The sequence below is a fragment of the Bubalus bubalis genome, chromosome 12 (genome assembly GCF_019923935.1).
Source record: "Bubalus bubalis isolate 160015118507 breed Murrah chromosome 12, NDDB_SH_1, whole genome shotgun sequence".
NCBI classification, from domain to species: domain Eukaryota; kingdom Metazoa; phylum Chordata; class Mammalia; order Artiodactyla; family Bovidae; genus Bubalus; species Bubalus bubalis.
In genome coordinates this window covers 5419-31221 of record NC_059168.1, presented here as the reverse complement: position 1 = coordinate 31221, position 25803 = coordinate 5419, and the positions used below count along the sequence as shown (strand labels likewise).

The window sequence follows — 25803 nt, the reverse complement described above, 5'->3', positions numbered from 1 at the left end:
CTTCAGTCGTGTCCGACTCTGTGCGAGCCCATAGACGGTAGCCCACCAGGCTCCCCCGTCCCTGGGATTCTCCAGGCAACAACACTGGAGTGGGTTGCCATTTCCTTCTCCAGTGCATGAAAGTGAAAAGTGAAAGTGAAGTCGCTCAGTCGTGTCCGACTCTTAGCGACCCCATGGACTGCAGCCCACCAGGCTCCCCCATCCCTGGGATTCTCCAGGCAAGAACACTGGGGTGGGTTGCCATTTCCTTCTCCATTGCATGAAAGTGAAAAGTGAAAGTGAAGTCGCTCAGTCGTGTCCAACTCTAGCGACCCCATGGACTGCAGCCCACCAGGCTTCTCTGTCCATGGGATTTTCTAGGCAAAAGTACTGGGGTGGGGTGCCATTGCCTTCTCCATGAAATACTACTAGGCAATGAAAAAGAATGAATTATGATATACATAGTATTATGGATATCTCAAAATAAGTTACACTGAATGAAGGAATCCTGAGGGGGAAAAAGAACACCTACTGTATGAATCTATTTTTACACAAGTCCTATATACTGCAAACTAATCTTTTTAATTGAAGTATAATTGATTTACAATATTGTATTAGTTTCAGATGTACAGTGTAGTGATTCGATTTCTTTCTACATTAAAAAATGATTAGCATGGTAAGGCTAGTGTCCACCTGTCACCGTACAAAGTCATCACAGTATTCCTGACTATATCCCTTATCATGCACATTAAATCTCGGTGGTTTATTTATTTTACAATTGAAATCTACACCTCTTGATCCCCTCACCTGGTTTACTTATCTCCTCACCCCTTCCCTCCGGTTCTCACCCATCTGTTCTCCATAACTATGAGAGTCTGTTCCTGTTTTGTTTGGTTTATTTGTCTTGTTTTTTAAACCCCATGTATAAATGAAATTGTATGTGTTTGTCTTTCTCTATCTGACTTCTATCCCTTAGCATAATGCCCTCTGTGTTGCAAATGGTAAGATTTCATTCTTTTTTATGACTGAGTAATACTCCATTGTGTATGTATATTTATCCATTCATCTGTTAATAGACACTTAGGTTGCTTCCATATCTTGCCTATTGTAAGTAGTACTGCAGTGAACATAGGGCTGCATATAGCTTTTCAAATTAGTGTTTTCGTTTTCTTTGGAAAAATACCCAGAAGTGTAATTGCTGGACATTTGCTAGTTCTATTTTTAATGTTTTGAAGAACCTCTATATTGTTTTCCATAGTGGCTGTACCAGCTTTCCTTCCCACCGACAGTGCATGAATGTTCCCTTTTCACCACATCCTCACCAACACTTATTTGTTTTTGTTTTTTTTTTTTGATAATAGCCATTTGACAAGTGTGAGGTGATATATATCCTTGTGGTTTTGAGTTGAATTTGCCTGACAATTAGTGATATTGAGCATCTTTTCATGTGCTTGTTGGCCATCTATATGTCTTTGGAAAAATGTCTGTTCAGGTCCTCTGTCCATTTTAATTTTTTTTTATGCTGAGTTGTTTAAGTTCTTTGTAGATTTTGGATATTAGCTCTTTATCAGATATATTGTTGTTAGTGTATGAAAATGCAACAAATCTCTGTTATATTACTTTTGTATTCTGCAAATTACTGAATTCATGTGTCAGTTCTGATACTTTTTTGGTGGTGTCTTTGGGATTTTCCAGGACTTCTCTGGTGGCTCAGATGGTAAAGAGTCTGCCTGCACTGCAGGAAACACAGGTTCAATCCCTGGGTCGGGAATGTCCCCTAGAGAAGGGAATGGTTACCCACTCCAGTATTCTTGCCTGGAGAATTTCATGGACAGAGGAGCCTGGCGGGCTACAGTCCATGGAGTCACAGAGTCAGTCACAACTGAAGTGATTTAGCACAGCGCAGGACAATCAAACTCATCTTTAAGTGACAAGGCAGATCCGTCATTATAGGACACTGCGGGGAGAAACCGAGGGGTAGGAGAGAATAAGGACATTTCTGGGGTTATGGATATATTCATTAGAGCTTCCCTGGTGGTTCAGTGGTAAAGAATCCGCCTGCCAATGCAGGAGCCATGTGTTCGATCCCTGGGTCGGGAAGATCCCCTGGAGAAGGAAATGGCACCCCACTCCAGTATTCTTGCCTGGAGAATCCCATGGACAGAGGAGCCTGGTGGGCTATAGTCTATGGGGCTGCAAAAGAGTCAGATGTGACTGAACAAACAACAAATACATTCATTATCCCGACTGTGGCGATGGTTGAATGGGTGTATATAAGGCAAAACTCAACATATTGTATTTTTTTTAATGGAAAGAAATCCCTTTATAAACTGTAAATCTGAGCCATGATCCCACTGGATTATGGGAAATTCAGCCTCAACTAGTGTCAGCCCTCCTTCCTGTGGGCGGCACCAGAATCTAAGAGGCTGGCATGATGTCCCCCAAACAAGCAGGACCCCAGCCCCCAGGGCACCCCTGCTTCCACGCCCACAGTCCTTGTCTGTGGCCCCCTCCTCCAGACTCAGTTCTCCACTCTTGGCCTATGCAGTTCAACCCCCGAGGTGAAGGTCACTGGTCGCCTCACTCTCATTTTCCTCATTCCTTTACCAAATAGGTTTTGTGAAAGATACTGAGAATTGGAAAATACCCACTGACTGTCCAAAACCTTAACACCCAGCTCTTCCTCTCTGTCCCAAATGCTAAACCCAGATTCACCAAATCACAGCTCAGGGCCTTCAGATTCACAGATTCTTGCCCTCTGTCCTAAAGCAACACATCTTCAGCTTTCCCACACCTTGAGTATCTGAACACTGCCAAGTTACTCAAGCTGGGTGTGCTCTGACTGCCTACCAAGCTAATCCATACATCTTTTAGTTCCTGGCTCCCTAAAGAACATACTGGGGCTGTTCTCACATTGAAGTATCTTAATAAAGGCTTCAGATAATGGGGCCTGGATGTTTTTTCCTGCATCCTTTCACAATCTACATTTGAGGTTCCTTTTGAAGCCAGAAAGCTAAATATCCTGCCAGGAGGATAGCAGTCTCACCAGGGACCCAGAGCTGTCCCCTTAACTGAGAATGCTGTCTGGACGGCTCTGCTCAAGGCCTGGCCCTGGCCACCCTGCACCCATGCAACCCCCCACTCACCCTATGTCCCTACAGGCTGCTTTGGCCTAAGAGGCACTTCCCAGGGGCTCCCAGAGTCCTGGGCACAGTGCACACAAGCTGGAGAATATCACTCGGCTTTTACAGTGCTTTTTAAAGCAGGGCTGTGAGTGTTGAGGGCCCTTTGGTGCTGGTTTTTCACAGGCCCAGCTCATCACAGACCAGGTTTGAGGTTTCCTGAAGTCTGTGCCTTAGCAGTTTTCTTCTCCACTGCATGCAGAAGGCAGCAACTTCCGGTTCCTCTGGGTCTGGGGAAGTTTATCTGAAACCCTGGAGGAGAGAAAGATGATTAAGTGCTAGGAGACGCTGTGTACTCTTTCCTGGTGTCAGCCGATCGGAGTACCTAGGCCATTCTTCTGAGTGATGTTGGGGCTGGTTTTCTGATATTCTAGACCTAATTTAATGCAGAGCAAGGAATCATGACTGGAGAGGTCCTCTGAATCAGAGTCCACTCATTCTTAAAGGAGAAGCACAACAGAGCAAAGGATCTTGTCTATCATAATAGAATGTTGTGGGACAGTAGTCAATTAAAAAACATTCTCTCTATGACCCAAATTCTGTCTCATTCTGGATCTTGTTTTATTCGTTTTGCTTTATGCAAACAATCCGTGGGTCTTTGGCCAGCAGCCTAAGCAGAGTCAGGACGCAGGTGTACACTGCAAGCATTCAGCCTCACTCTCAGGTTCTCCTGCACTCGGATGGTCTGGGCACTGGAACTTGGGGTCTGGCCCTGCCCTGGGTGATGCCGCTGGATCAGTGGGAGTCTGTGGCTGTGGCCGTGCCGGCATGCTGGCAGGACAGACATGGATCCATAGGACCAGTCCTGATCTTTTCTGCCAGCCTTCTTTATAGTCGAGAAATTCTGGAACTTGTAGTTAAAACACATTTTTCAAATGCTTTTCATTGTCTATTTTATGTACTCTTTAATTTTAATTGGTACAAAAAGAGAGACAAAGCGATAAAAAAAATGAGACTCAGATATAAGCCACATGTTGAAACCATCAGATAGGAAATTAAAAATAACTATGATTAATGTATTAATGACTTTATTGGAACAAGTTGGAAGTCCTTTTCACATGATTGATATATTAATGACTTAGTCAGAAAAAGTAGACAAAATGCATAAACAGATGGAGAATTTTAGCAGAGACACAAAACTACTAGAAATAATTGAATGGAAATGCTAAAATGAAAAAAAATAGATGGCAACAAATGGAACAATGCTTTGATAACTCATCAGTAGACTGGACACAACTGAAGAAAAAGTGCAACTGAAGGTAGGTTGATAGAAATTAGCCAATCTAAAGCACACAGGAAATTAGGTCACAGGTCTGGGTTAGAAGTGAAGTTGAATTTAGTAGCTAGGAAGCTGTAGAGTTTCCTCAGGAATGCTGCAGTTTCCCGTGTTCCTCTCAGCCTGTGACCTGAGTCATGGTCCTGTGAGTGTGTACTCTATGCCGGCATCCACCCACCTGAAGACGTGCAGCTTCTGTCGCCCTCACAGTCTTAGAGACAGCACGGAGGAGCTGCTGTGCATTTTCCACCAGGAGCTCTTCAGAGGACTTGCTTCTTGTCAGGGAGGCTTTTACACTTGGGAGTTGGCAGGAGGAAAGCCGTTAACAGGACACCAGGTAAAGGCATAATCTCAAATAAACACCAGAATTTACAATGTAAGCCTCTTCCAGGAAAGTAGGATGCCTTTGTGGGGACTATTCAGAGAAAGTTCTAAAGGTATAATTTAACATCACATTTTAATTTTGATACTAAAAAAAGCATGAGTCATCTTGAAATTAACAAGAAGTATTTTTTTGTTTTTGTTTAAGTATAGTTGATGCACAATATTATGTTACAGGTGTACGATAGAGTGATTTATAATTTTTAAAGGTTATACTCCATTTATAGTTATTATAAAACATTGGCTATAGTCCCCCTGTTGTACAGTATATCCTTGTAGTTTATTTTACACATAATAGTTTGTATCTCTTACTCCCCTACCCTTATATTCCCCTTACCCACTTCCCTCTCCCCATTGGTAACCGTTAGTTTATTTTCTATATCTGTGTGTCTAAGAAGTATTTTTAATGAAAATAGCTGAAGAGAACGTGAAGGATAAATGCCGACATACATATGTAATGGAAAGGAACAAGAAATTTTGTTAGAATTGCAGGCAGGACTTAAAGTAAAAGTTGTAATCAAAGATAAGACTGGTGGTTCTTTTTGTTTTTTTTTTTAAATTTATTTGACTGTGCCAGATCTTAGTTGATGCGGTGAGCTCTGAGTTGTAGCATGCAGGGTCTAACTTACCAACCAGGGATGGAACCCGGGTCCTCTGCATTGTGAGCATGGACTCTTAACCGTTGGACCACCAGGCAAGTCCCAGACTGTTATTTCTTAATTGAATTACACATTTCAGTGATATTTGCTTTAAACTGAGTGTAACTGAATTTAGTGAGACAAGTTATTTTTCAGCAATGAAAATGAAGATGCTGTCTATAAAATATGTAAACAACAAGGACCTACTATATAAGAGGGAACTGTACTCAATATCTTGTGATAACCAATGGTGGAAAAGAATATGACAAAGATAGATAAATGGATGTAACTGAGTCACTTTGCTGTACACCTTAAACTAACACAAAATTGTAAATCAACTGTATTTCAGTAAAAAAAATTAAAAAAAAAATGAAGATGCTGTGAAATGTAAGTGACTAACTTTGGTAAAAATCTCAGGACTTCTGGATCCTTTAGAGTACTGAAAGCTTGATAAATATACCTGTATTAATCACATCTTTTCATTTTCTATATTTCTGATGTTCTACATTAGGGACATCTGATGTTGGAAAGACTGCTCATTCCCAGGGTTAGCCAAGGTGGCTCAGACAGTAAAGAATCTGCCTGCAATGTGGGAGACCCAGGTTTAATCCCTGGGTCAGGAAGATCCCCTGGAGAAGGGAATAGCTACCCACTCCACCCCACTCCAGTACTCTTGCCTGGAAAATCCCATGGACGGAGGAGCCTGGTAGGCTGCAGTCCATGGGGTCGCTAAGAGTCAGACACAACTGAGTGACTTTACTTTCACTTTTCACTTTCATGCATTGGAGAAGGAAATGGCAACCCACTCCAGTGTTCTTGCCTAGAGAATCCCAGGGACGGGGGAGCCTGGCGGACTGCCATCTATGGGGTCGCACAGAGTCAGACACGACTGAAGCAACTTAGCAGCAGCAGCAGCAGCCAGTGTTCTTGCCTGGAGAATCCCATGGACAGAGGAGCCTGGCGGGCTACAGTCCATGGGGTCGCAAAAAGTCAGGCATGACTGAGCAACTAACGCTTTCAGAAGCAGTAAACCACTTGGCTACAAGTGCACTTACACATGCAAACCAATTGATCCCAAGCTCACACCCTCAACCATCTTCTTTATGGAGCTCTTACACTCCCCAGGGCCACTATTCGCTTACCCTAATCAGCCTGGGCAGTTTTCCCCCAGAGCCATTTTCTACCTGGAGAAGATGTGGAGCTGGCTGCTCATTGTCTCAGTCTGCTCTACCACACACAAGGGCTCCTGGGGACATCTGTGGTCTACACAGTTCTTAGCAATGATATGGATAAGTTTGGTGAAGGTCTGCCCAAAAGTTGCAATTTTTCTAGCAGAGGCAATGAACTGATCTTTGGTCTGTACCAAAAGAAGAGAAAGAAGTAGAAGTAGGTAGAGGTGTGGGTTTGATCCCTGGGTGGGGAAGATCCCCTGGAGGAGGCTGTGGCAACTCACTCCAGTATTCTTAACTGGAGAATCCCATAGACAGGGGAGCCTGGTGGGCTACAGTGCATGGAATCACACAGAGTTAGACAGGATTGAAGTGACTTAGCACTCACACACACGCAGAGATAAGAGACCACCAAATGCTATCTTCCTACATGAGTTTCAACGTGTCTAGGAGGACAGTATGGGCAGAGAGTTCTGACTGCCAGTCCCCCACCTATCTTTATCATACATTTTTTTTTAAAATTGAGGTATATTCTCCATAAATGGAGAAGGAAATGACAACCCATTTCCAGTATTCTTGCCTGAAAAAACCCACAGAGAGAGGAGGCTGGCAGGTTACAGTCCATGGGGTTGCAAAGAATCGGACACAACTGAAGCAACTTAGCACGCATGCAGGTCAACAACACCCTCACAGGTCTTCCCTAGGAAATCGGTGACAAATTGTAAACATCCCAAACTCACTTGGCACAACTGGTTTCAGCCCCAGAATGAACATACTGGGTTGTTCATTGATGAACATCCATGGGATGTTATGGGAAAACCTGAACGAACTTTTTGGCCAATCCAATATTGCATTTGGTTTAAAACCATGATCCTGAACTTGTGCCACAGGCTTTAAGTCCAGCCACTCTGGGTTAATAAGAAGCTTATTCTCCTGAAAACCACAGAACAAGGCGGTTTGGGCCCATCTGTCCGTGGGGGGCTGCTGAAGGGAGCCTGGCCGGGTCCCCTGGTCTTGATCTAGACTTTCTCCACAGGAGCTGTGGCCTGCATGAGCTCAGAGACAGTTCTCACCAGGCCCAGGGCAGAAACGAGGCCCCTGAGAAAGGCCAGGTGTGGTGAAAATGCAGCTCAAAGATCTTGGCTTGACCAGAGGGGCAAAGGATAGCAGTGATGCGTAGAGCTGGGAATTGATGAATAATGTGCAGCAGCAGCAGCAGCAGTGTTGGTGACAGAAGCCACCTCTTACCTGATTCGAAATTTTGATCATTTTGGACCTTATTTTTCTTCACTTGAAAATAGAAATTTGGACAATATCAGCAGTTTCCTTTCTTCATCTTAAAAAACAAAACAACAGAACACTTTATTCAAAGAAAATCTTAGGGACTTCCCTGGTGGTCCAGGGATTAAGAATCTGCTTTGTAATGCAGGGGATGAAGGTCTGAACCCTGGTGGGGGAAGCAAGATCCCACATGTCTCAGGGCAGCTAAGCCCATGCGCTGCAGCAATGACTGAGTCCTTGCACTCCGGAGCCCACGGCCCGGCCCACAGCTACAGAGTCCCTGCTCTGGCAACGAAAGATTCCACATAAAATAAGAAAATAAATACTTTTTAAAAGATTTTAACAAAGATCTTAAACATAATGGTAAATGTTGAGGCAACTAATACAGATAAAAGATGGGCTATTCCAGCAAATGTGAAACTCAAACCAAAACTTCAGCTGCTTGTCTGGGATGAGCAGGTAAGTGGCCATAGGAAAGCAGATGTAGCTTGGAAAAGGAAAACCCAGGAAATGCCACAGGTCCTGCTGTTTTAGCCACTCTGCCAAGACAAGGATGGACCCTTCCTCTGAGAATTTGGTTTGGATGATGCCAAACATGAAGCATGAAGGTATAAAAAAGCCTTGTTACACAGACGCTGAAGGTTTCAGGGGAGAGTGAGGAGGGCAGGCTCCTAACCATCTGAAGAGGCTTGAGAGAACAAGGAAAGGAGACTGGCCTGGCTTTGTTGTGGGCAGGGGATGGGGCCAGGGTGAGGGTCTCCACTCACAGGGCTCGTGTGGTCTGAACTTCTGGCTGGCACCAAAGGAGACCATGCCTGGGCTTTTTTGTTGACTTCCCTTTTGGAGCTCAAGGAGAAGGAGGCGTGGGTGGGGCTTGGAAGCTGTCAGCTGTCACTTCTGACCTAATGCCTTCAGGATAAGTGTCCCATGAGAAACTAGCTGAGGTGGACGGGAGTTGGGAGAAAGATGAGGGCAGTGTCTGTGGTGCTGAGGCTGGGATGGGAGCTGCTGGGTTTCCCTTTGCACTCACCTAGTCTGGAGGTGCCCCCTCCTGTACCCCTTGGGCCCAGCCATGGGTTTGGGGACCAGTAGTTAACCTGGCAGACCTGTGCTGGAAGGCATTTTCTAAATGGCTCTTGATGGCATCCTATCTCATCCCTTCTAGTGCTCACATTCAGTAAATGGACTTTTTTTTTCAGTGTTGGTGGGTTGATGGTAAACGATGCTTACACTGAATCAAGAGAAGGGCTGAAGACATTTGCAGCAACATGGGTGAACCTAGAGACTGTCACACTGAAGTAAGTCAGCCTGAGAAGGAGAAGTATCATGACATCCCCTACACGTGGAATTTAAAAAGAAATGATACAAATGAACTGACTTACAAAACAGCAAGAGACTCACAGACTTACAGAACGAACTTATGATTGCAGGTGGTGGGAAAGGATGGAGAGAAGGGATAGTTAGGGAGTTTGGGATGGACAGTTACGCACTGCCATATTTAAGATGGATAAACAACAAGGACCTACTGTACAGCACAGGGAGCTCTGCTCAATGTTATGTGGCAGTCTGGAGGGGAGGGGAGTTTGGGGGAGAATGTGTGTGCATGCTAAGCCGCTTCAGTCGTGTCTAACTCTTTGTGATCCCATGGACTGTAGCCCACCAGGCTCTTCTATCCATGGGAGTGGGGTGCCATGCCCTCCTCCAGAGGGTCTTCCTGACCCAGAGATCAAACCTGCATCTTTTGTGTCTCTGCATCGGCAGGTGGGTTCTTTACCACTAATGCCACCTGAGAAGCCCTTTTTTTGGGGAAATGAATACATGTATATGTATGACTGAGTCCCTTTGCTGTCCACCTGAAACGATCACAACATTGTTAACATTATCCAGAGAATAACAATAGCTGACTTGTGGTTGAAGTTGGAAAGCAGCCCCTGACCTCCAGGATGTGCTGGGCTGAATGGCCATCCTTCAGATGCAGGCCATCCTGCAGCCCTGTTACCGCTATGTTGGGGGAATTTTTATAAATGGTCCCTTCAGTTCATCCTCTGGGATATGAAAGAGTCCTTGACTTTACTAAGTTGCAACTTCTGGCAAATCATCTTCCCTGATGGACCAAGACAATGTCTTAGTAACGAGCCCACAGGAGGAGGGAAGAGAGAAATGAGGTGAGCTCTATGATACCCCCAGATAGAGAAGACAGCATCTAACAATGCTATGTGCCCCACAGCCCCGAGCATGGCTGGGAGCTGCCTGGCTGGCCTGGCTCCTGTGGGGCAGCAGCTGGGATTCCTGTTTCCCCAGGAGTGTCCCATCCTCCTATTGCCCGTTGAAGGTTAAGTACTAAGATGCATTCTTTCCTCCTCAGACTCTGAGCCATCAGGAACACCTCCTTGGCCATCTCCTGGGTAATCTGGGTGATTCTGTTTCCACTATTGGTTGGAGCCGTCCTCTGCGAGGGGCGGGTCCATTTCTGCCTGCAACCAGGCTGGGCAGCTGGGGGTGGCTGCCAGGGGTGCCACTCTGCTGCTGCTGTAGGAAGAAGACAGGGTGAGACTGATGACATTCCAGGTGCTCAGACCTTTGGACTGCAGTGGGGGTGTTAATGGCCTTTTTATCATTTAAAAAAACAACTTTATTTTTTGGCTGTGCTGGGTCTTTGTTGCTGTGCTCAGGCTTTCTCTATTTGTGAAGAGCAGGGGCTACTCTCTAGTCACTGTGTGGGGCTTCTCATTGTGGTGGTCTCTCTTGTGCAGAGCCCAAGGCTCTAGGGCTCTAAGGCTCAGTAGTTGTGGGGCACTGACTTAATTGCCCCTTGGCCTGCGGGATCTTCCCAGACCAGGGGTGGAACCCTTGACCCCTGCATTGGTAGGTGGATTCTTAACCACTGGACCACCAGGGAAGTCTGGTTCTCCACCATTTTTAAGAGTGGGTATCAAGAAGGTATCCTGATCCCCACATGCCAGCGGCTCTTGGCAGTCTCCTCCAAATACTTAGGAAAATACTGAGAAGAGGAAACAGTGAATCCCTGTTAATTCTGTGCTCCATGCATCTGGAATCTGCATAAACTGCCAACCAGCAGACTGAATCCCAGTATAGTTAAAACATCACGTTTTCTTTCCCTCAGTGAATTTTCAGGCCTTACCTGGGAGAAAGGAGAATCTCTACCTTCTTGAAGAAATTCAGGAATCCTTGAACGTCCCAACTTTGGGATAGTTTCATATCAATTATTCTATGTGATAGGATTTTACAGTTCTGATATGAATAATTATTTTTCCCCATTAACTTGCTTGTTATTTTCTAGTGAGAAAAACTTCCGCCATTGTGGAAGAGGCTGTGTTAGTCTTTTTTGGATGCTGGGTGGGGCCTCCCCTAAGCCTTTTCCAGACTCTGGAATTGAGATGAGATATTCTGCACTTGAAGGTAAAATGTTAGTCCCTCAGTTGTGTCCAACTCTTTGGGACCCCATGAACTGTAGCCCACCAGGCTCCTCTGTCCATGGGATTCTCCAGATAAGAATACTAGAGTGGGTTGCCATGCCCTCCTCCAGGGGATCTTCCCAATCCAGGGATTGAACCTGCATCTCCTGCATTGGCATGTGGATTCTTTACTGCTGAGGCATCAGGGAAGGTAAATCCAAAAGCAACAATGGCTTTGATCATCCCTCGGCCTCACCCACCAGATCCTGAGCTCCTGGATGCAGATGGAAAGGAGAATAGGGGTGGAAAAAACTTCTGGGCCTTCCTGTACACCAGCTTCTCCCACAAGACCCCATCGTAGCACACTAATACCTCAGAAGGGCCACAATATAATTGTTGGAGAAATGCTAGTGTGATAGCAAATTCTATTTACATTGGGAGATACACATTCATGATTCCATTTGATCTGAGGCTGTATATGTAGCAAATATTTCACCAGAAGGAGAGTGGAAATCAAAGGGTAACTGCTCCAGGCACATGTCCCCTTCACCCCCACCTTGTTGGCCTCTCTGTTCAGTCTTTGTCATGCTCTTCTCACTGCCAAGCATGCAGGAAGGTCACTGGGCTAACAATGCAGAATCAGGAGACCAATGACCCGAGGAAGGGTTGGGTGAATTGCATCCATTGGCTGTAGCTGTAGAGCTCAGGTGGGTGTTTATGTAAGCATTTGCCATATGACAGATGAGGGGACATATGTGAGTCTGGGGCCAGGAGACCATGGAGGCTGGGATCTAGGTGACCTGCCTGGGACATGGGTCCCCAAGCTTGGCCCTGGAGCAAGCAGAGGCAACAGCTGCCAAGCATGGGCAAAGAGTCCTGATCACTCAGGTTCAACTCAGAAGTTGTCCAGAGGCTGAGAACAGCAACCAGCCAGGTGGATGGATGGCTAAAGGTGGTGCAAGGTATCCATAGTGACGGATTAACTATAGACTGTTTTCCTCTCCAACCATTAAGTATTAACTTCTACACTGGGAGCAAAGATGAGTACAGGTATGCACGCCGCTGCCCCTGCCACTCCCCCCACCCTCCACCCAGACCCATAGGCACTTGCAAACTGGAGCTATTTGGAGCTATTATTGCCTAGAATGTCCTTCCCATCCTTCCTGGAAAATGCAAATCCCAACTTTCTTTGAAGCTCAACTCAAGACCACACTCCTTTCAGGACATATCGATCATATTTGCTCCATCCTTCCCATGACCATTTTGCCCCAAATTTGAATGTTGTCTGCACTTCTCAGCTTTTCTAGCATCTTAACAAGCAATCTCAATCACTCACTGTGCACCTGTGCTTGTCCTGAAGGCTCTAAAGATGAGTAAGATGACATCCTGGAACTTGAGCGGCTAAGAGTTTAGACTTTCTGTGCTAGTGCATACTGGGGAGTCACCTGGCTTTTTTTGTGTTTCATCTTCAATAATTCCCCACCCTCTGAAAACTGTTGACCTTGTTTTAGACAGATTGGGATGCCCCTGAATGCTGGGAGGGGCAAGCCAGAGCCCTTCCTGGAGACAGACCTATACACTGAGGGCCAGTAGGCTGCCCAGATGGGGTCCCAGAGTAGGTGACACAAAGAGAAAGGAGAGAATGCAACTGAGACTAAGACTCAACTGCAGTGACTAAAAGCAAGGGCAAAAGTGGCAAATATGTGATTTGGTGGGCCTTGAACTAAGGGATAGGAAATGAAATATTCAACTCATGTCTCATATTCAACTCTCAGGGACCCTAAGCATCCAAAATAAGAAGTGTCTCCAGGCTCTTTAATAGTGAAGGAGGCTAGGACTCTGTTGGAGAGCCCACAGCTGGAATAAAGAAATTCCAGGTTAGGAACTTCGCTGGCAGTCCAGTGGTTAAGTCTCTGCACTTCCAATGCAGGGGGCCCAGGTTCGATACCTGGTCAAGGAACTGTGATTCCACACACCGCCATTAAAGATCTTGTATGCTTCAACTTAGACCTGGCACAGCCAAATAAATTAAAAAAGAAAAAAAATAATTTCCAGGTTGTGACAAGTGTGTAGAAGATGCACAAGCTCATTTCCAAGGCCTCAGAGGCTCACGGTTTGAAGTGATATTCTGGGCCATGTGGAGGGCGTCTCTGACCCCAGCTAGGGAGTGGCCAGTGGAGCAGAAATTTATGGATGGTGACTCTCCCTTTTCCAGTTGCCATCCCACAGGGGTAGCTCTCCAGACAGGACCACCATCCCCCTGTCTCCAGTGCACTGAGCTTGTGTGTGTGTGTGAAGGAGAGTGCTTCCCTGTGGTAGGAACCGTGAAGTGTGAGGCCTTACTCTACACCCTGGGGAAAGCAGCCTGCAACAGGACAGTGGACAGCCCTCCATGGATAGGAGCAGTAACAGGGGCTGATTGAGCCTGCTCTTCTCCCTGTCTGAACACTGGCCAACCTGGGAGGTCAGTTCTGGGAAGTGCTTGTGTCAGAAGGCTTTGATGAGAAGGGGACTGTGTCAGGTGAACTCAGAGAAACAGAATGTGTTATTAGTGAAGTTAGTGACAACAGAGGAATGGATAAAGAAGATGTGGTTTATGTATGTAATGGAATACTGGTGGTGGTGGTTTAGTCGCTAAGTCATGTCCGACTCTTGCGACCCCAAGGATTGTATCCCGCCAGGCTCCTCTGTCCATGGGATTTTCCAGGCAAGAATACTGGAGAGGGTTGCCATTTCCTTCTCCAGGGGATCTTCCCGACCCAGGAATCAAACCCCAGTCTCCTGCATTGCAGGCAGATTCTAAAAAGGAACTGCTACTGCTACTGCTAAGTCGCTTCAGTCGTGTCCGACTTTGCGTGACCCCATAGATGGTAGCCCACCAGGCTCCCCCATCCCTGGGATTCTCCAGGCAAGAACACTGGAGAGGGTTGCCATTTCCTTCTCCAGTGCATGAAAGTGAAAAATGAAAGTGAAGTCGCTCAGTCGTGTCCGACCCTCAGCGACACCATGGACTGCAGCCTACCAGGCTCCTCCGTCCATGGGATTTTCCAGGCAGGAGTACTGGAGTGGGGTGCCATTGCCTTCTCTGAAAAAGGAACTAAGTTGGGTCATTTGCAGAGATGTGGATGGAGTTAGAGACTATCATACAGAGTGAAGGAAGCCAGAAAGAGAAAAACAGATATTGAATATTAACCCATATGTGTGGATTCTAGAAAAATGGAACAGATAATGTTAGTCACAAAGTAGAAGTAGAGACACAGACATAGAGAACAAACATATGGATATCAAAGAGGAAGACAGGAGTGGGAAGAGCTGGGAGATTTGGATTGACATATATACTATTGATACTATGTATAAAATTGATGGGATTCCCAGGTGGTTCAGTGGTAAAGAATCCGCCTGCCAATGCAGATGTATGTCAGTTTGATCCCTGGGTTGGGAAGATCCCCTGGAGAAGGAGATGGCAACCCACTCCAGTATTCTTGCCTGGGGAATCCCATGGACAGAGAACCTGGCAGCCTACAGTCCATTGGGTCACAAAGAGTCGGATATGACTGAAGCTACTTAGTACACAAGCACATAAATATCCGAGGGGAATTAGGACATCTAATGTTGATGGAGGAGTAGGTACTAGACCAATGGAATCTAAGACATTTAAAAAATTTCCCAACACAAATAATACTAACTGATTTTTGACAAAGGTTCAAAATCATTCAATATATTTAAGAAAAAATATATTGTCTTAAAAAAGTTATTAAAGCATTGTACATGCAAATCCAAAGAAACAAACAACAACAACAACAAAACCCCTGAACTTCCATATAAACCATAAAACCTTATTTAAAAATTAACTCAAAATTGATCGAATGAGGGAGAGAAATGGTGATGCCATCCACCCATCTCATCCTCTGTTGCTCCCTTTCCCTCTTTCCCTCAGTCTTTTGCAAACATGCACACACACACACACACACAGATGCGTTTCCAGAAACTGGATGTATGATTCCGGGGGCTGTGTGTGCACGTGTGTGTGCTCAGTTGCTTCAGTCCTGTCTGATTCTTTGTGATCCTCAGGCTGCCCCAATTGGTTTGCTGTAATTTCTCATTAAATTTAACAATTGAATATTTTAAAATTAATATATATTAACAGATACAGAAGACTCTTGAGAGTCCCTTGGACTGCAAGGAGATCCAACCAGTCCATTCTAAAGGAGATCAGTCCTGGATGTTCTTTGGAAGGAATGATGCTAAAGCTGAAATTTCAGTACTTTGGCCACCTCATGCAAAGAGTTGACTCATTGGAAAAGACTCTGATTCTGGGAGGGATTGGGGGCAGGAGGAGAAGGGGACGACAGAGAATGAGATGGCTGGATGGCATCACCTACTCGATGGACGTGAGTTTGAGTGAACTCCGGGAGTTGGTGATGGACAGGTGCTGCGATTCATGAGGTCGCAAAGAGTTGGACACGACTGAGCGACTGAGCTGAACTGAACTGAACATATACAGACATAGATTAGATATCTAGATACAGATACAGATAGAACTATTCTATGGCTTCCCAGGTGGCGCTAATGGTAAAGAATCCATCTGCCAATACAGGAGACCTGAAAGATGCAGGTTCAATCCCTGGATCGGAAAGATCCCGATAGTTTGTGAGCTTTGAGGAATCAGTCCATTTCATCTTATTGACAATTTTATAGACACAGAGTTATTAAAAGCATCTTTATTAACCCTTTAATAATATCTATAGATTTCAATGTTCCATCTCTCATTCTTTGTGTTTAATACATGTGATATGTCTTTTTTCATTTTCTATTTTTAAAAAATCATATCTACTTTATAAAATTTACAAAGTATCAGCTTTTTACTCAATTGCCTTTCTCTCTATTTTTTTTTTTTTTTTAGTTTTGGCGACTTCTACTCTTTTTGTTTTTCTTCCTTCTGTTTGATTTGGATTTATTTTACTATGACTTTTAGAATTTATTGTGGTGAAAATTTAATTTATTGACTTAAGATGTTATTTTAATGTTCTAAGTGTTCAGTACTATAATATTTTATTTAAGTACTGCTTTGGCTGCATCTCATAGATTGTGATGTTACATTTATATTAAGTAAAAATGTAGATCAATAAGAGGAAGACCTCAAGATACTTGAAAAGTTACATAACATATAACCGTTCAATAGTGATTGCTTTCAATGCATGGACAAAATATTTCTAAAATGTATTGTTCTAACTCTCTTTCCATTATTCCTTATACAAGTCTGTTTATTCCTGCTTATGTGTGTGCATGCTTAGTTGTCTCTGGGACACTTTGGACTGTAGCCCACCAGGCTCTTGCTTTCAGCTCGTACACCTGAAAAGGAATAAGTGTGTGTTCCTCTTTCCCTCACTCCCCTTTCTGTAGTCTAGGAGACGGTGAGGTCTACCTGGTTAGTGTGAATGTGGAGATGGAAAATTCATGTTGAACATGATCTAGCTGTCTCAAGTCTTCTAGATTTCTTACTTTTGAATTGTTAATGACAAAGACAATTCTCTTCAAGACATTGTTCATTTACATCTTTTTTTAGAACATCTTTATTTTATAGCATCAGTAACATGCAATCATAAATTTCTGATTTTACAATGCTCCCATTTCTTAATAATGACAAAATACAAGCACAGAGGTAGAAAATTTTAAGGAATACAATGGACAGATATGATTTTGCTTGTCGTACCAAACTCCTCCAGTGGCAGACAGAAAGGTTTAGTTTAATTAAGAAGTGACATGGGGAATAAGCTGATCCAACCCACTCCAGTGTTCTTGCCTGGAGAATCCCAGGGACGGGGGAGCCTGATAGGCTGCCGTCTATGGGGTCACACAAAGTTGGACACGACTCAAGTGACTTAGCAGCAGCAGCAGCAAGGGTAAAGAATATTTTCTATTTAAAGAGCACTATTTTTTATGACAAGGAATATATTATAGACTGTGGTTAGCCTCTGTTCCAAATAAATGTAAATTGCCTAATTGCCAAAACAAAAAAGGTCTCACTTTTTTATGTCTTTTAACTCTATCTGTAAAGGTAAGCATTGCATTTAGCTTCAATTTGAATGGGTAAGCACGAATCATTTTTTCCAATAGCAAATTTAGCTTTACAAATATCTATGTATATTTAGCATCAGCAAAAAAGGCATTCATTTCAGAAGAATTAAAAATAGGTCCTTTCTCCTTACTGTTAATTAGTTTAGAAAACCCTGATTCAGATAATCTTTTTACTTTTCTCATTCTCACCATTATATTATCAAGTGAGAAATTACAGAGTACTGTGTAATACACATGTGCGTTCAGTTGCTTCAGTCTTCTGAGTCCCTGGGAACCTATGCACTGTAGTCCACCAGGCTCCTCTGTCCATGCATTCTCCAGGCAAGAGTACTGGAGTGGGCTGCCATGCCCTGCTCCAGATCTTTCTGTCCCAGGGATCGAACCCACCTATCTCATCTCTTACATTCCAGGCAGATTCTTTACCACTGACCCACCAGGAAATGTCTTGTAGTATATTTGGCCAATATATCAAAGATTACAACCTCATTATCATCAGTCATCTTCAGTATTAAGATTTATTAAGTGATTACTACACAGTAAGCATACATTTAAGTAGTTTGCATGTAGCATTAAATCAGGATATATCACAAAAAATTTTTAAAAATTATTTAACTAAGTTGTATGATAGTAAAAGAAGTTATTAAAATGTGTTCTCATTCAATACCAAGGGAATCATTTGTTTGTTAAAATTAAATTCTATGGCAAATGAATGAGAAAACATTAAAGTAATATTGGCATGTTTTCCTTTTTATCCAAAAGGAAGCAGGCTCTGAACTGCATTCACCAATTTTAGGTTTCCATTTCCTATTTCAAATTGATTTCATAAACTTGCTCTAAACAGTATTAAATGCATTGTGATATAGCTGATTTACACGATATCATAATCTCTACATCAAAGAAAATTGTCATTTCAGTGGAAATACCAGAACAATAAGCATGAATTATTTGAGAAAAAACAAAAGTGGCTCTATTTAGCTGAATTGACTATGCCAAAGCCTTTGACTGTGTGGATCACAATAAACTGTGGGAAATCCTGAAAGAGATGGGAATACCAGACCACCTGACCTGCCTCTTGAGAAATTTGTGTGCAGATCAGGAAGCAACAGTTAGAACTGGACATGGAACAACAGACTGGTTCCAAATAGGAAAAGGAGTATGTCAAGGCTGTATATTGTCACCCTGTTTATTTAACTTATATGCAGAGTACATCATGAGAAACGCTGGACTGGAAGAAACACAAGCTGGAATCAAGATTGCCGGGAGAAGTATCAATAACCTCAGATATGCAGATGACACCACCCTTATGGCAGAGAGTGAAGAGGAACTCAAAAGCCTCTTGATGAAAGTGAAAGTGGAGAGTGAAAAAGGTGGCTTAAAGCTCAACATTCAGAAAACGAAGATCATGGCATCCGGTCCCATCACTTCATGGGAAATAGATGGGGAAACAATGGAAACAGTGTCAAACTTTATTTTTTTGGGCTCCAAAATCACTGCAGATGGTGACTGCAGTCATGAAATTAAAAGATGCTTACTCCTTGGAAGGAAAGTTATAACCAACCTAGATAGCATATTGAAAAGCAGAGACATTACTTTTCCAACAAAGGTCCGTCTAGTCAAGGCTATGGTTTTTCCTGTGGTCATGTATGGATGTGAGAGTTGGACTGTGAAGAAGGCTGAGCGCTGAAGAATTGATGCTTTTGAACTGTGGTGTTGGAGAAGACTCTTGAGAGTCCCTTGGACTGCAAGGAGATCCAACCAGTCCATTCTGAAGGAGATTAGCCCTGGGATTTCTTTGGAAGGAATGATGCTAAAGCTGAAACTCCAGTACTTTGGCCACCTCCTGCGAAGAGTTGACTCATTGGAAAAGACTCTGATGTTGGGAGGGATTGGGGGCAAGAGGAGAAGGGGACGGCAGAGGATGAGATGGCTGGATGGCATCACTGACTCGATGGACATGAGTCTCAGTGAACTCCGGGAGATGGTGATGGACTGGGAGGCCTGGCATGCTGCGATTCATGGGGTCACAAAAAGTCAGACATGACTGAGCGACTGATCTGATCTGATCTGATATAGTGATTTTCTCTTTGAGTTGTATAAAGAGAAGCATTGACAGTTTTTATAAGTCATAGAAACCAACAAATTTGTCACAAGATTTGAGGAAATCTTTGAACCTGAGATTGAGTTTAGAATATAAGTACAGTTTGTATAGAATTTGAATAATTATAGTATTTTTTACTTTAGAAATGGTTTTATACTGACAATTCCATTTACTATTCATAAAAAGTTTCCATTTGACAAATAAAAAGTTGAAACAAAAAATATTTTAATAAATGTGGAACACTCCATTCTTGATATTAAGTTTTGCTTTCTTACTTTTTCAGGCTTTTCCTTGACATCTTAGTTTCAGTATGCTTTTCAAATGTACTATTCTACCTGAACAGCAAGGAATAATTTACAAAGGGGATTAAAAAATGAGAGAAAACCTTACATACATAAACAGCAGATACAATAAAAAGAATAAAGCAGATGACAGTTTCTGCGGGAAATGGGTGGCTCATCAAATATAGGTGCATGCTGTTTGCTGAAAAGATTGATGATTCATTCAATAAGCAGTTTTAATCAGTATCCAAGTACTAGACTCTACATTGATTTAAGTATGTGAATAAAATTTGGTAAAGGTGTTGGGACAAGGTATTGAAAAAAGGTGGCATGATTGTATAGACTCATATAAAATGCATCTGTCAGCCACTAGCTTCTGACCATTTAAAAGACTCATTCATAGCATTTTTACATTTCTAACAATCACATTTTTATTGAGAGAATTGTATAATAATGGAAAAGTTTGAATATCTTTAGTACTGTATTGTGTAGTTTAAGATATTGTAGATGGTACATATATAAATAGTATATGGCTTCCCTGATGGCTCGGATGATTAAGAATCTGCCTGCCATGCAGAAGACCTGGGTTTGACCCCTGGGTGGGGACAAGCCCCTGGAGAAGGGAATGGTAACCCACTCCAGTATTCTTGCTTTTGCATGGACTATTGGTTCTACCCTATGTTTGTCTACATTTTTGCAGCAGAAATCTTGACTTTTGTCCTCACTTAATACCCTTAGAATATGTAGTTAGTTGTGTATCTTATTTTCAGTGATTTATTTTCTCTTGGCTTTCGAATAAGTTAACATATAATATGAAAATACATGTATAACATGCTGAAAACAATGAAGCAATTTACTACTTCTGCAAGAATGAGTAAAAAGAGTATAATTTCTAAATATACACACATGCATGCCCCACGAAAAGTATGCTTGATCTCTAACAGGAAAGAGAGGAAGGAGAGATTTACATTTTCAGTGGGAATCCATGTTTATATTTTGGAAATGAAGTGAAAATCTCTCAGTTGTGTCTGGCTCTTTGTGACCCCATGGACAGTCCATGGAATTCTCCAGGCCAGAATACTGGATTGGGTAACCTTTCCCTTCTCCAGGGGATCTTCCCAACCTAGGGATCAAACCCAGGTCTCCCGCATTGTGGGCAGATTCTTTACCAGCTAAGTCACAAGGGAAGCCCAAGAATACTGGAGTGGGTAGCTTATACCTTCTCCAGCGTGTATCTTCCCAACCCAGGGACCAAACCAGGGTCTCCTGCATTGCAGGCAGATTCTTTACCAGCTGAGCTATCAGGGAAGCCCAAAATAACCTCTGCATGAACAGGGACTTGAACCCTGGACCCTCAGGCTAAAAGCCTGATGCTCTACTGACTGAGCTATCTGGGCTCTTATACCTTGGGGGAAATTCCAAAGAAGCAATCAAATTGATTCATCTTTAATGTAGTCTAGAAGTTACTGAATCACATTTAGTGGAAGAGATGTACCAAGTATTGCCCCAAAAGATCTACAGGAAAAACAAAAGAAGTTAGTAATATAGTTAAAATAATAAGAAAAATGCAAAAAAGATGGAAAATCTCAACTTATTGCATTCACATGCATGACTAACACAAACACATGCAAAAAAGAAAGAATGAATAAGTTGAATGGGATCATCAGTAAAACAGCAATTATTGAGGTGGGCCCCTGCGACGGCGGGAGAGGACCCCGGAAAAGGACCCGGCGAGCCCGGGAGGCCCGGGGCAGCCAGGAGCTCGCCTGGGAGGGCGAGGTGTGCTCGTTCATCGGCAGAGGGCCCCAGGGAAGGCCCCGGCGTGGCGCGGATGCCCGTGGCAGCCAAGACTTCCTCTAAGAGGCTGGGCGTGCCGGCGAGAGCCGGCTGTTGTGCTGCGACGACAGAGGCCCGCGTGGAAGGCCCCGGCGTGTCCGGGATGCCCGTGGCCGCCAGGAGCTCGTCTAGGAAGCTGGGTGGCCCTGGGAGGGCAGGGTCCACCCCTTCGTCGGCAGCGGCCCCCGGGGCGGGCGCCTGCGTGTCCGGGGCGCCCGTGGCCGCCAAGAGCTCATCTAGGAGGCTCGTGGAGCTCGGAAGGCTGGGGGGCTGGGGCTGTGGCTCTAGCGGAGGGGCCGTGCCTTCACCGTAGGGTGACTCCGGCCACCGCGGGATGTGTGTCTCTGGCTGTGGAGGCGGCAGGATGGCCCCTTGCCCAGGCTGCCCGGGGGCCGTGACGGCAGGGGAGCGCGCGGCCCAGGGAACTGCTCCCCGGGGAGGAGGTGGTGGCCTCCCACTTGGCTGGAGAGCCACCGGGCTGGGCTGGACCATGAAGATCATCAACGGCTGGCCCACACAGACCCCAGAGGCAGTCCCGGGCACCCAGAAAGTGGGGGCCCCAAAAGGAGCAGCTGCAGCCAAGGGTGGCATGCTCTCCTGTGGCTGAGAGGGGCGAAGGGGAGGAGAGGTGCTCTGGACAGCGGGTGGGGCCCTTCGGTCCTCTGGAGCAGGAGTCGTCGTGGCTGATGCGCCGCTGGGCCCCTGGGCCCGGCCGTTGCCGGGCCCGCTTGGGCTCCGCTGGGGGTGCCGAGCTCTTCGGTTTTGAAACCATATCTAGGGGAGCAAAGGGCAGACAGGCACATCAGAAGCCGTGGCCGTCCAGATCACCCACCGTGCTGGCGCCTCCGCGGCGCCCATTCGACAGCCCGCCCCGCCGCCCGGCCTCTGGGCTGTCAGGCCCAGGGCGACTTCTGCAGGCCCATTTTCTGCAAACGAATCCTTTGGCCCTGGGAAATGAGGCGTGCCCGCGCGACCAGAAGCGGCCCCAAACCCTCCACTCAGCCTGCCGACTTTCGGCCCCCCTCCCCCCCAGCCCCAGCCCCAGCCCCAGCCCCAGCCTACGTGTATCCAGCTCCAGACGCTTGGCAGGGCTGAACCCTCCTTACTCCTGGGCCACGTCCTGGGCCCACGCACTGGCTGGAGAACTTACCTGGATGCGAGGTTCTGGGATTCCCGTCTGACGAGCCAGTTCCTCCCTGGCGGCAATCCCCAGGAAGCGATTCCTCGTGAAGGCTTGCACGAGGATCCTTGTCTGAGAAGGAGAGATGACTGTCCTCTTTCTCTGGGCCTCTCTGGCCGAGGCTTCTACCCACGAAAGAACACACCGAGAGGAGAGGACGTTAAGGCCCGTGGAACGTTCACAGCACAGATACCCTAGATGGTGTGGAGGGGAGGGGGAGTCCCACACCCCTGAATCACTACAGGTGGCTCTGCCGCCGGGGCAGGGCTCTAAGGAATACACCCACAGATGGATCGCGTGCCTGGGTCCATCGTGGACGCGTGCGTGTGCACGCGCACACACGCACACTCCCCACACATGCATGTCCCTGTGTGTCTCTCCCCTCCTCCGGCCTTGCCGCCGAGTGCCCTGAAAGCGTGCTCCTCGGCCAAGGCTGCCAGGGCAGCCGGAGCCTAAGGTTCCCGACGGGGGCTGGGGAGGGGGTGCAAAGGGGGAACACTGCTGCCCGCCCACGCCGGCTGGGGGCGTCTTGCCCCGATCTGGGACACTGACAGGGGCAGCAACCACAGAGCCCTGTTTCCTCCTCACCTTCCCCCTCCTCCCGCACCTCCCCCCCCCCCCGCCTCCCCCGCCCCCTTGGTGTTTCTGGGCCTCCCGTGCTCATCCACCAGCAGAGAGAATTCTCTGGCAAGAGGGGGAGGGTTCGGGACCCCCTCTGGGGGACTTGCCTTTGGAGAGAACGCTGGCTAAGTTACCTTGAGAGGAAGACTGAGGTCGAGGAGGCGACGTTGGCCCCCCTTCCCCTTCTTGGTGCACGTGTTCAGACGGCGATCGGCTCTGCTTTGACCATCTTCTTCGTTGGTTTTGAAACCAGACCTAGGGGCAAACAGAGAGAATTCCTTCTCAGGAGAAAGGCCGCCAGATGCTTTCAGCTGCCTTGGATCGGCATGGAGAGCCTGAAAGGGAGAACGGGTGGAGAGGCGGGGGCCTACCTGAACTCTGCTTTCGTCAATGCCGAGCTCTCGGGCCAGTCGCTCTCTGGTCGCTATCCCAGGGTAGGGGTTCTGTTGAAAGAGCGCTTGCAGGGCGTCCTTCTGGCTCGGCTTCAGAGCGAGCCTCCTCCTTCGAGATCCTGTGGCGATGGGGCCTGTGGAAGAAGAGAAGAAAGGGAAGCGTCTCAGACCAGAGCACCTGGGGGAGGACTCGGCGGAGGAGCCCAAGCATGCTCCCCGCCCAGGGGCAGTTGCCCCTGTGCCTGAGCAGAGCCGGGGGCCCGGGGACGGGTGTGCATTTGGAAGTCGCTTGGCTACACCCCGACAGCCAGGCTGAGAGGCAAGGGCGGTACCCCCGACCCCCACCCAGGCCGGAATGCAGGAAACGCCAGCAGGCAGAAAGGAAACCAAACCCAGCCCCGACACAGAGGCGGCAAGAAGTCCCGCCCGCCGAAGACCACAACACTATCCCGCCGCATGTTCCCACCCGTCTGGGGGAGATGCCCGGGAAAGGTCTGGATGGGGCTTCTCCCAGATTTCCCTCCATCACGATGCGGACGGGAGGGGACCTGGCTTCTCCGGGCTAACGCGGAGCACTGGCCATATTTGCCGCCAGGAGCGGAAAAGGAAAGGGAAGCGAAGCGAAGCCCAACCCTCAATGGCAGAAGGCACCAGGCCATTGTGGGGAGGAAGCCACTGAAGGAGGCAAAGCCCCAGAGCTCCCCGACTCCCATTCCCGCAGGATGATGAGGATAAAGGGCCCCATCCCAGCCCCCGCAACCCCACACCCCCCAGCCCCAACCCCCGTCAAACAACACCATCTTCCCAGAAAAGACAAGGCAGAAGCCACGTGTGTGCCAAAGGAGCAAGACGAACAAACGATGCCCGTTTGGGCACACCTGACTCCTGGGAACCGTGGCCCCAGCCAATCGGTCCCTGCCATTCTCGGTGGTGGGCCGACCCGTTTGCCGTGAACCTGTGGCCGAGGCGATCCACGGGTCCCCTGAGATGGGATCCGACCCCAGGGACCGAGGGCAAACGTACCGCGTGAGGTGCTGGAGGAGCTGGACGAAGCCATGGTGGGAGAGCCGCACGGACGCTGCAGACTGCTGACCTAGTGGGCCGGGACCCAGCGGCTCAGGACTTTGGAGAGCGGGAGGCGGCTCCGCCCCTATTTATGTAAATAGGGGCGGGTGCGTCCGATGGAGGGGGCGCCCCTGGCCTCTTTCCCAGGAGAGACCCTGGACAAGAATCCCGGGGAGCCAGTGGGCTTTCACGGGCCGGGCCCGTGCCCCAGACCCCCAAGGTCCGCCGCTGGGCTGGGCGGGCAGTTCGGGGGCTTTGGTTTGTGGCCCTCCCACGCAGCGGGTGGGATCAACCCCGGGCCCAGGGGCCGTCAGCAGTGCCCACAGAGCGAACTGCCCGGGAATTCCCCTGGGTCCCTTTGACGTGGCCGGCCACGCCCCCTTCCCCAGCCTGCCTTGCCTTCCAAACCTCTGGGTTTTCCCGCCTTTTCACATTCCACACGTCCCTTGGCCTCGATTGCCCCCGCCGGCTCCTGCGAGGCATGGAGGGACACTGGACGCTCTCTCCAGTGCCTCGACCTAGATCCCTCGCTTTCCTTGCCTCCGTTTCCCACGCCCCTCCCCAACTCCTCCGTGCCCTCTTGGCGTCCTGTCCCTGCAGCAGTCCCAGACCGCCACCCCCAGGGCTCTGAGTGGCCTGGAGCTCAAGGCTCCGGCCAGAGACGTGAAGGTCCAGCGTCTCGAACGGCAGCTCACGCCATTTGGGGCTTTTTCATGTGGAGCCTGAGGCCCGCGTCGCCCCAGCCCAAGTGCCCTGGAGATCCCCGTGAAAGGGGACGGACAGTGTACCCCCGCTACTGTTAGGGAGGAGGTTCCACTAAGCCAAGGGAGGAAGCATGGACGTTCTAGACACAACGGAGCCCTCGCCCGTGCGCCAACAAGGGGACATGGAAAGAGTGTGTGCTTTCTCAAAGAGACGGAGGGCGGCGAG

The 25803-nt window shown here is 47.0% G+C and overlaps 2 protein-coding genes across 2 annotated transcripts; both read right to left on the bottom strand.

The window, feature by feature from the left end:
• Positions 1 to 1871: 1871 nt before the first annotated feature.
• LOC123328686 (double homeobox protein 4-like protein 2) lies at positions 1872 to 23106 on the bottom strand. The gene is made up of 4 exons (XM_044926658.1): positions 23082 to 23106; positions 22766 to 22989; positions 21507 to 22389; positions 1872 to 1936 (listed from the first exon to the last, which is right to left on the bottom strand). The coding sequence occupies exons 1-4, from the start codon at positions 23104 to 23106 to the stop codon at positions 1872 to 1874; spliced, it is 1197 nt and encodes a 398-aa protein (XP_044782593.1).
• Positions 23107 to 23418: 312 nt separating this feature from the next.
• On the bottom strand, positions 23419 to 25373 carry LOC123328689 (homeobox protein prophet of Pit-1-like). The gene is made up of 2 exons (XM_044926667.2): positions 24832 to 25373; positions 23419 to 23942 (listed from the first exon to the last, which is right to left on the bottom strand). The coding sequence occupies exons 1-2, from the start codon at positions 24863 to 24865 to the stop codon at positions 23542 to 23544; spliced, it is 435 nt and encodes a 144-aa protein (XP_044782602.1). The 5' UTR covers positions 24866 to 25373; the 3' UTR covers positions 23419 to 23541.
• Positions 25374 to 25803: the final 430 nt, after the last annotated feature.

Bases quoted from the DNA above. Each gene is read 5' to 3' on its own strand.
- LOC123328686 (XM_044926658.1), bottom strand. From the start codon at position 23,106: ATGGACCCAGGCACGCGATCCATCT. The intron at 22,990-23,081 runs GTGGGTGTATTC...CACACCATCTAG, and splicing joins CCCAGGCACGCGATCCATCT to GGTATCTGTGCTGTGAACGT. The intron at 1,937-21,506 runs GTCCTTTTCCGG...TTCTCCCCGCAG, and splicing joins GGGCCTCCCGGGCTCGCCGG to TGTCCTATAATGACGGATCT.
- LOC123328689 (XM_044926667.2), bottom strand. From the start codon at position 24,865: ATGGCTTCGTCCAGCTCCTCCAGCACCTCACGCG. The intron at 23,943-24,831 runs GTACGTTTGCCC...CTTCTTCCACAG, and splicing joins CTCCTCCAGCACCTCACGCG to GCCCCATCGCCACAGGATCT.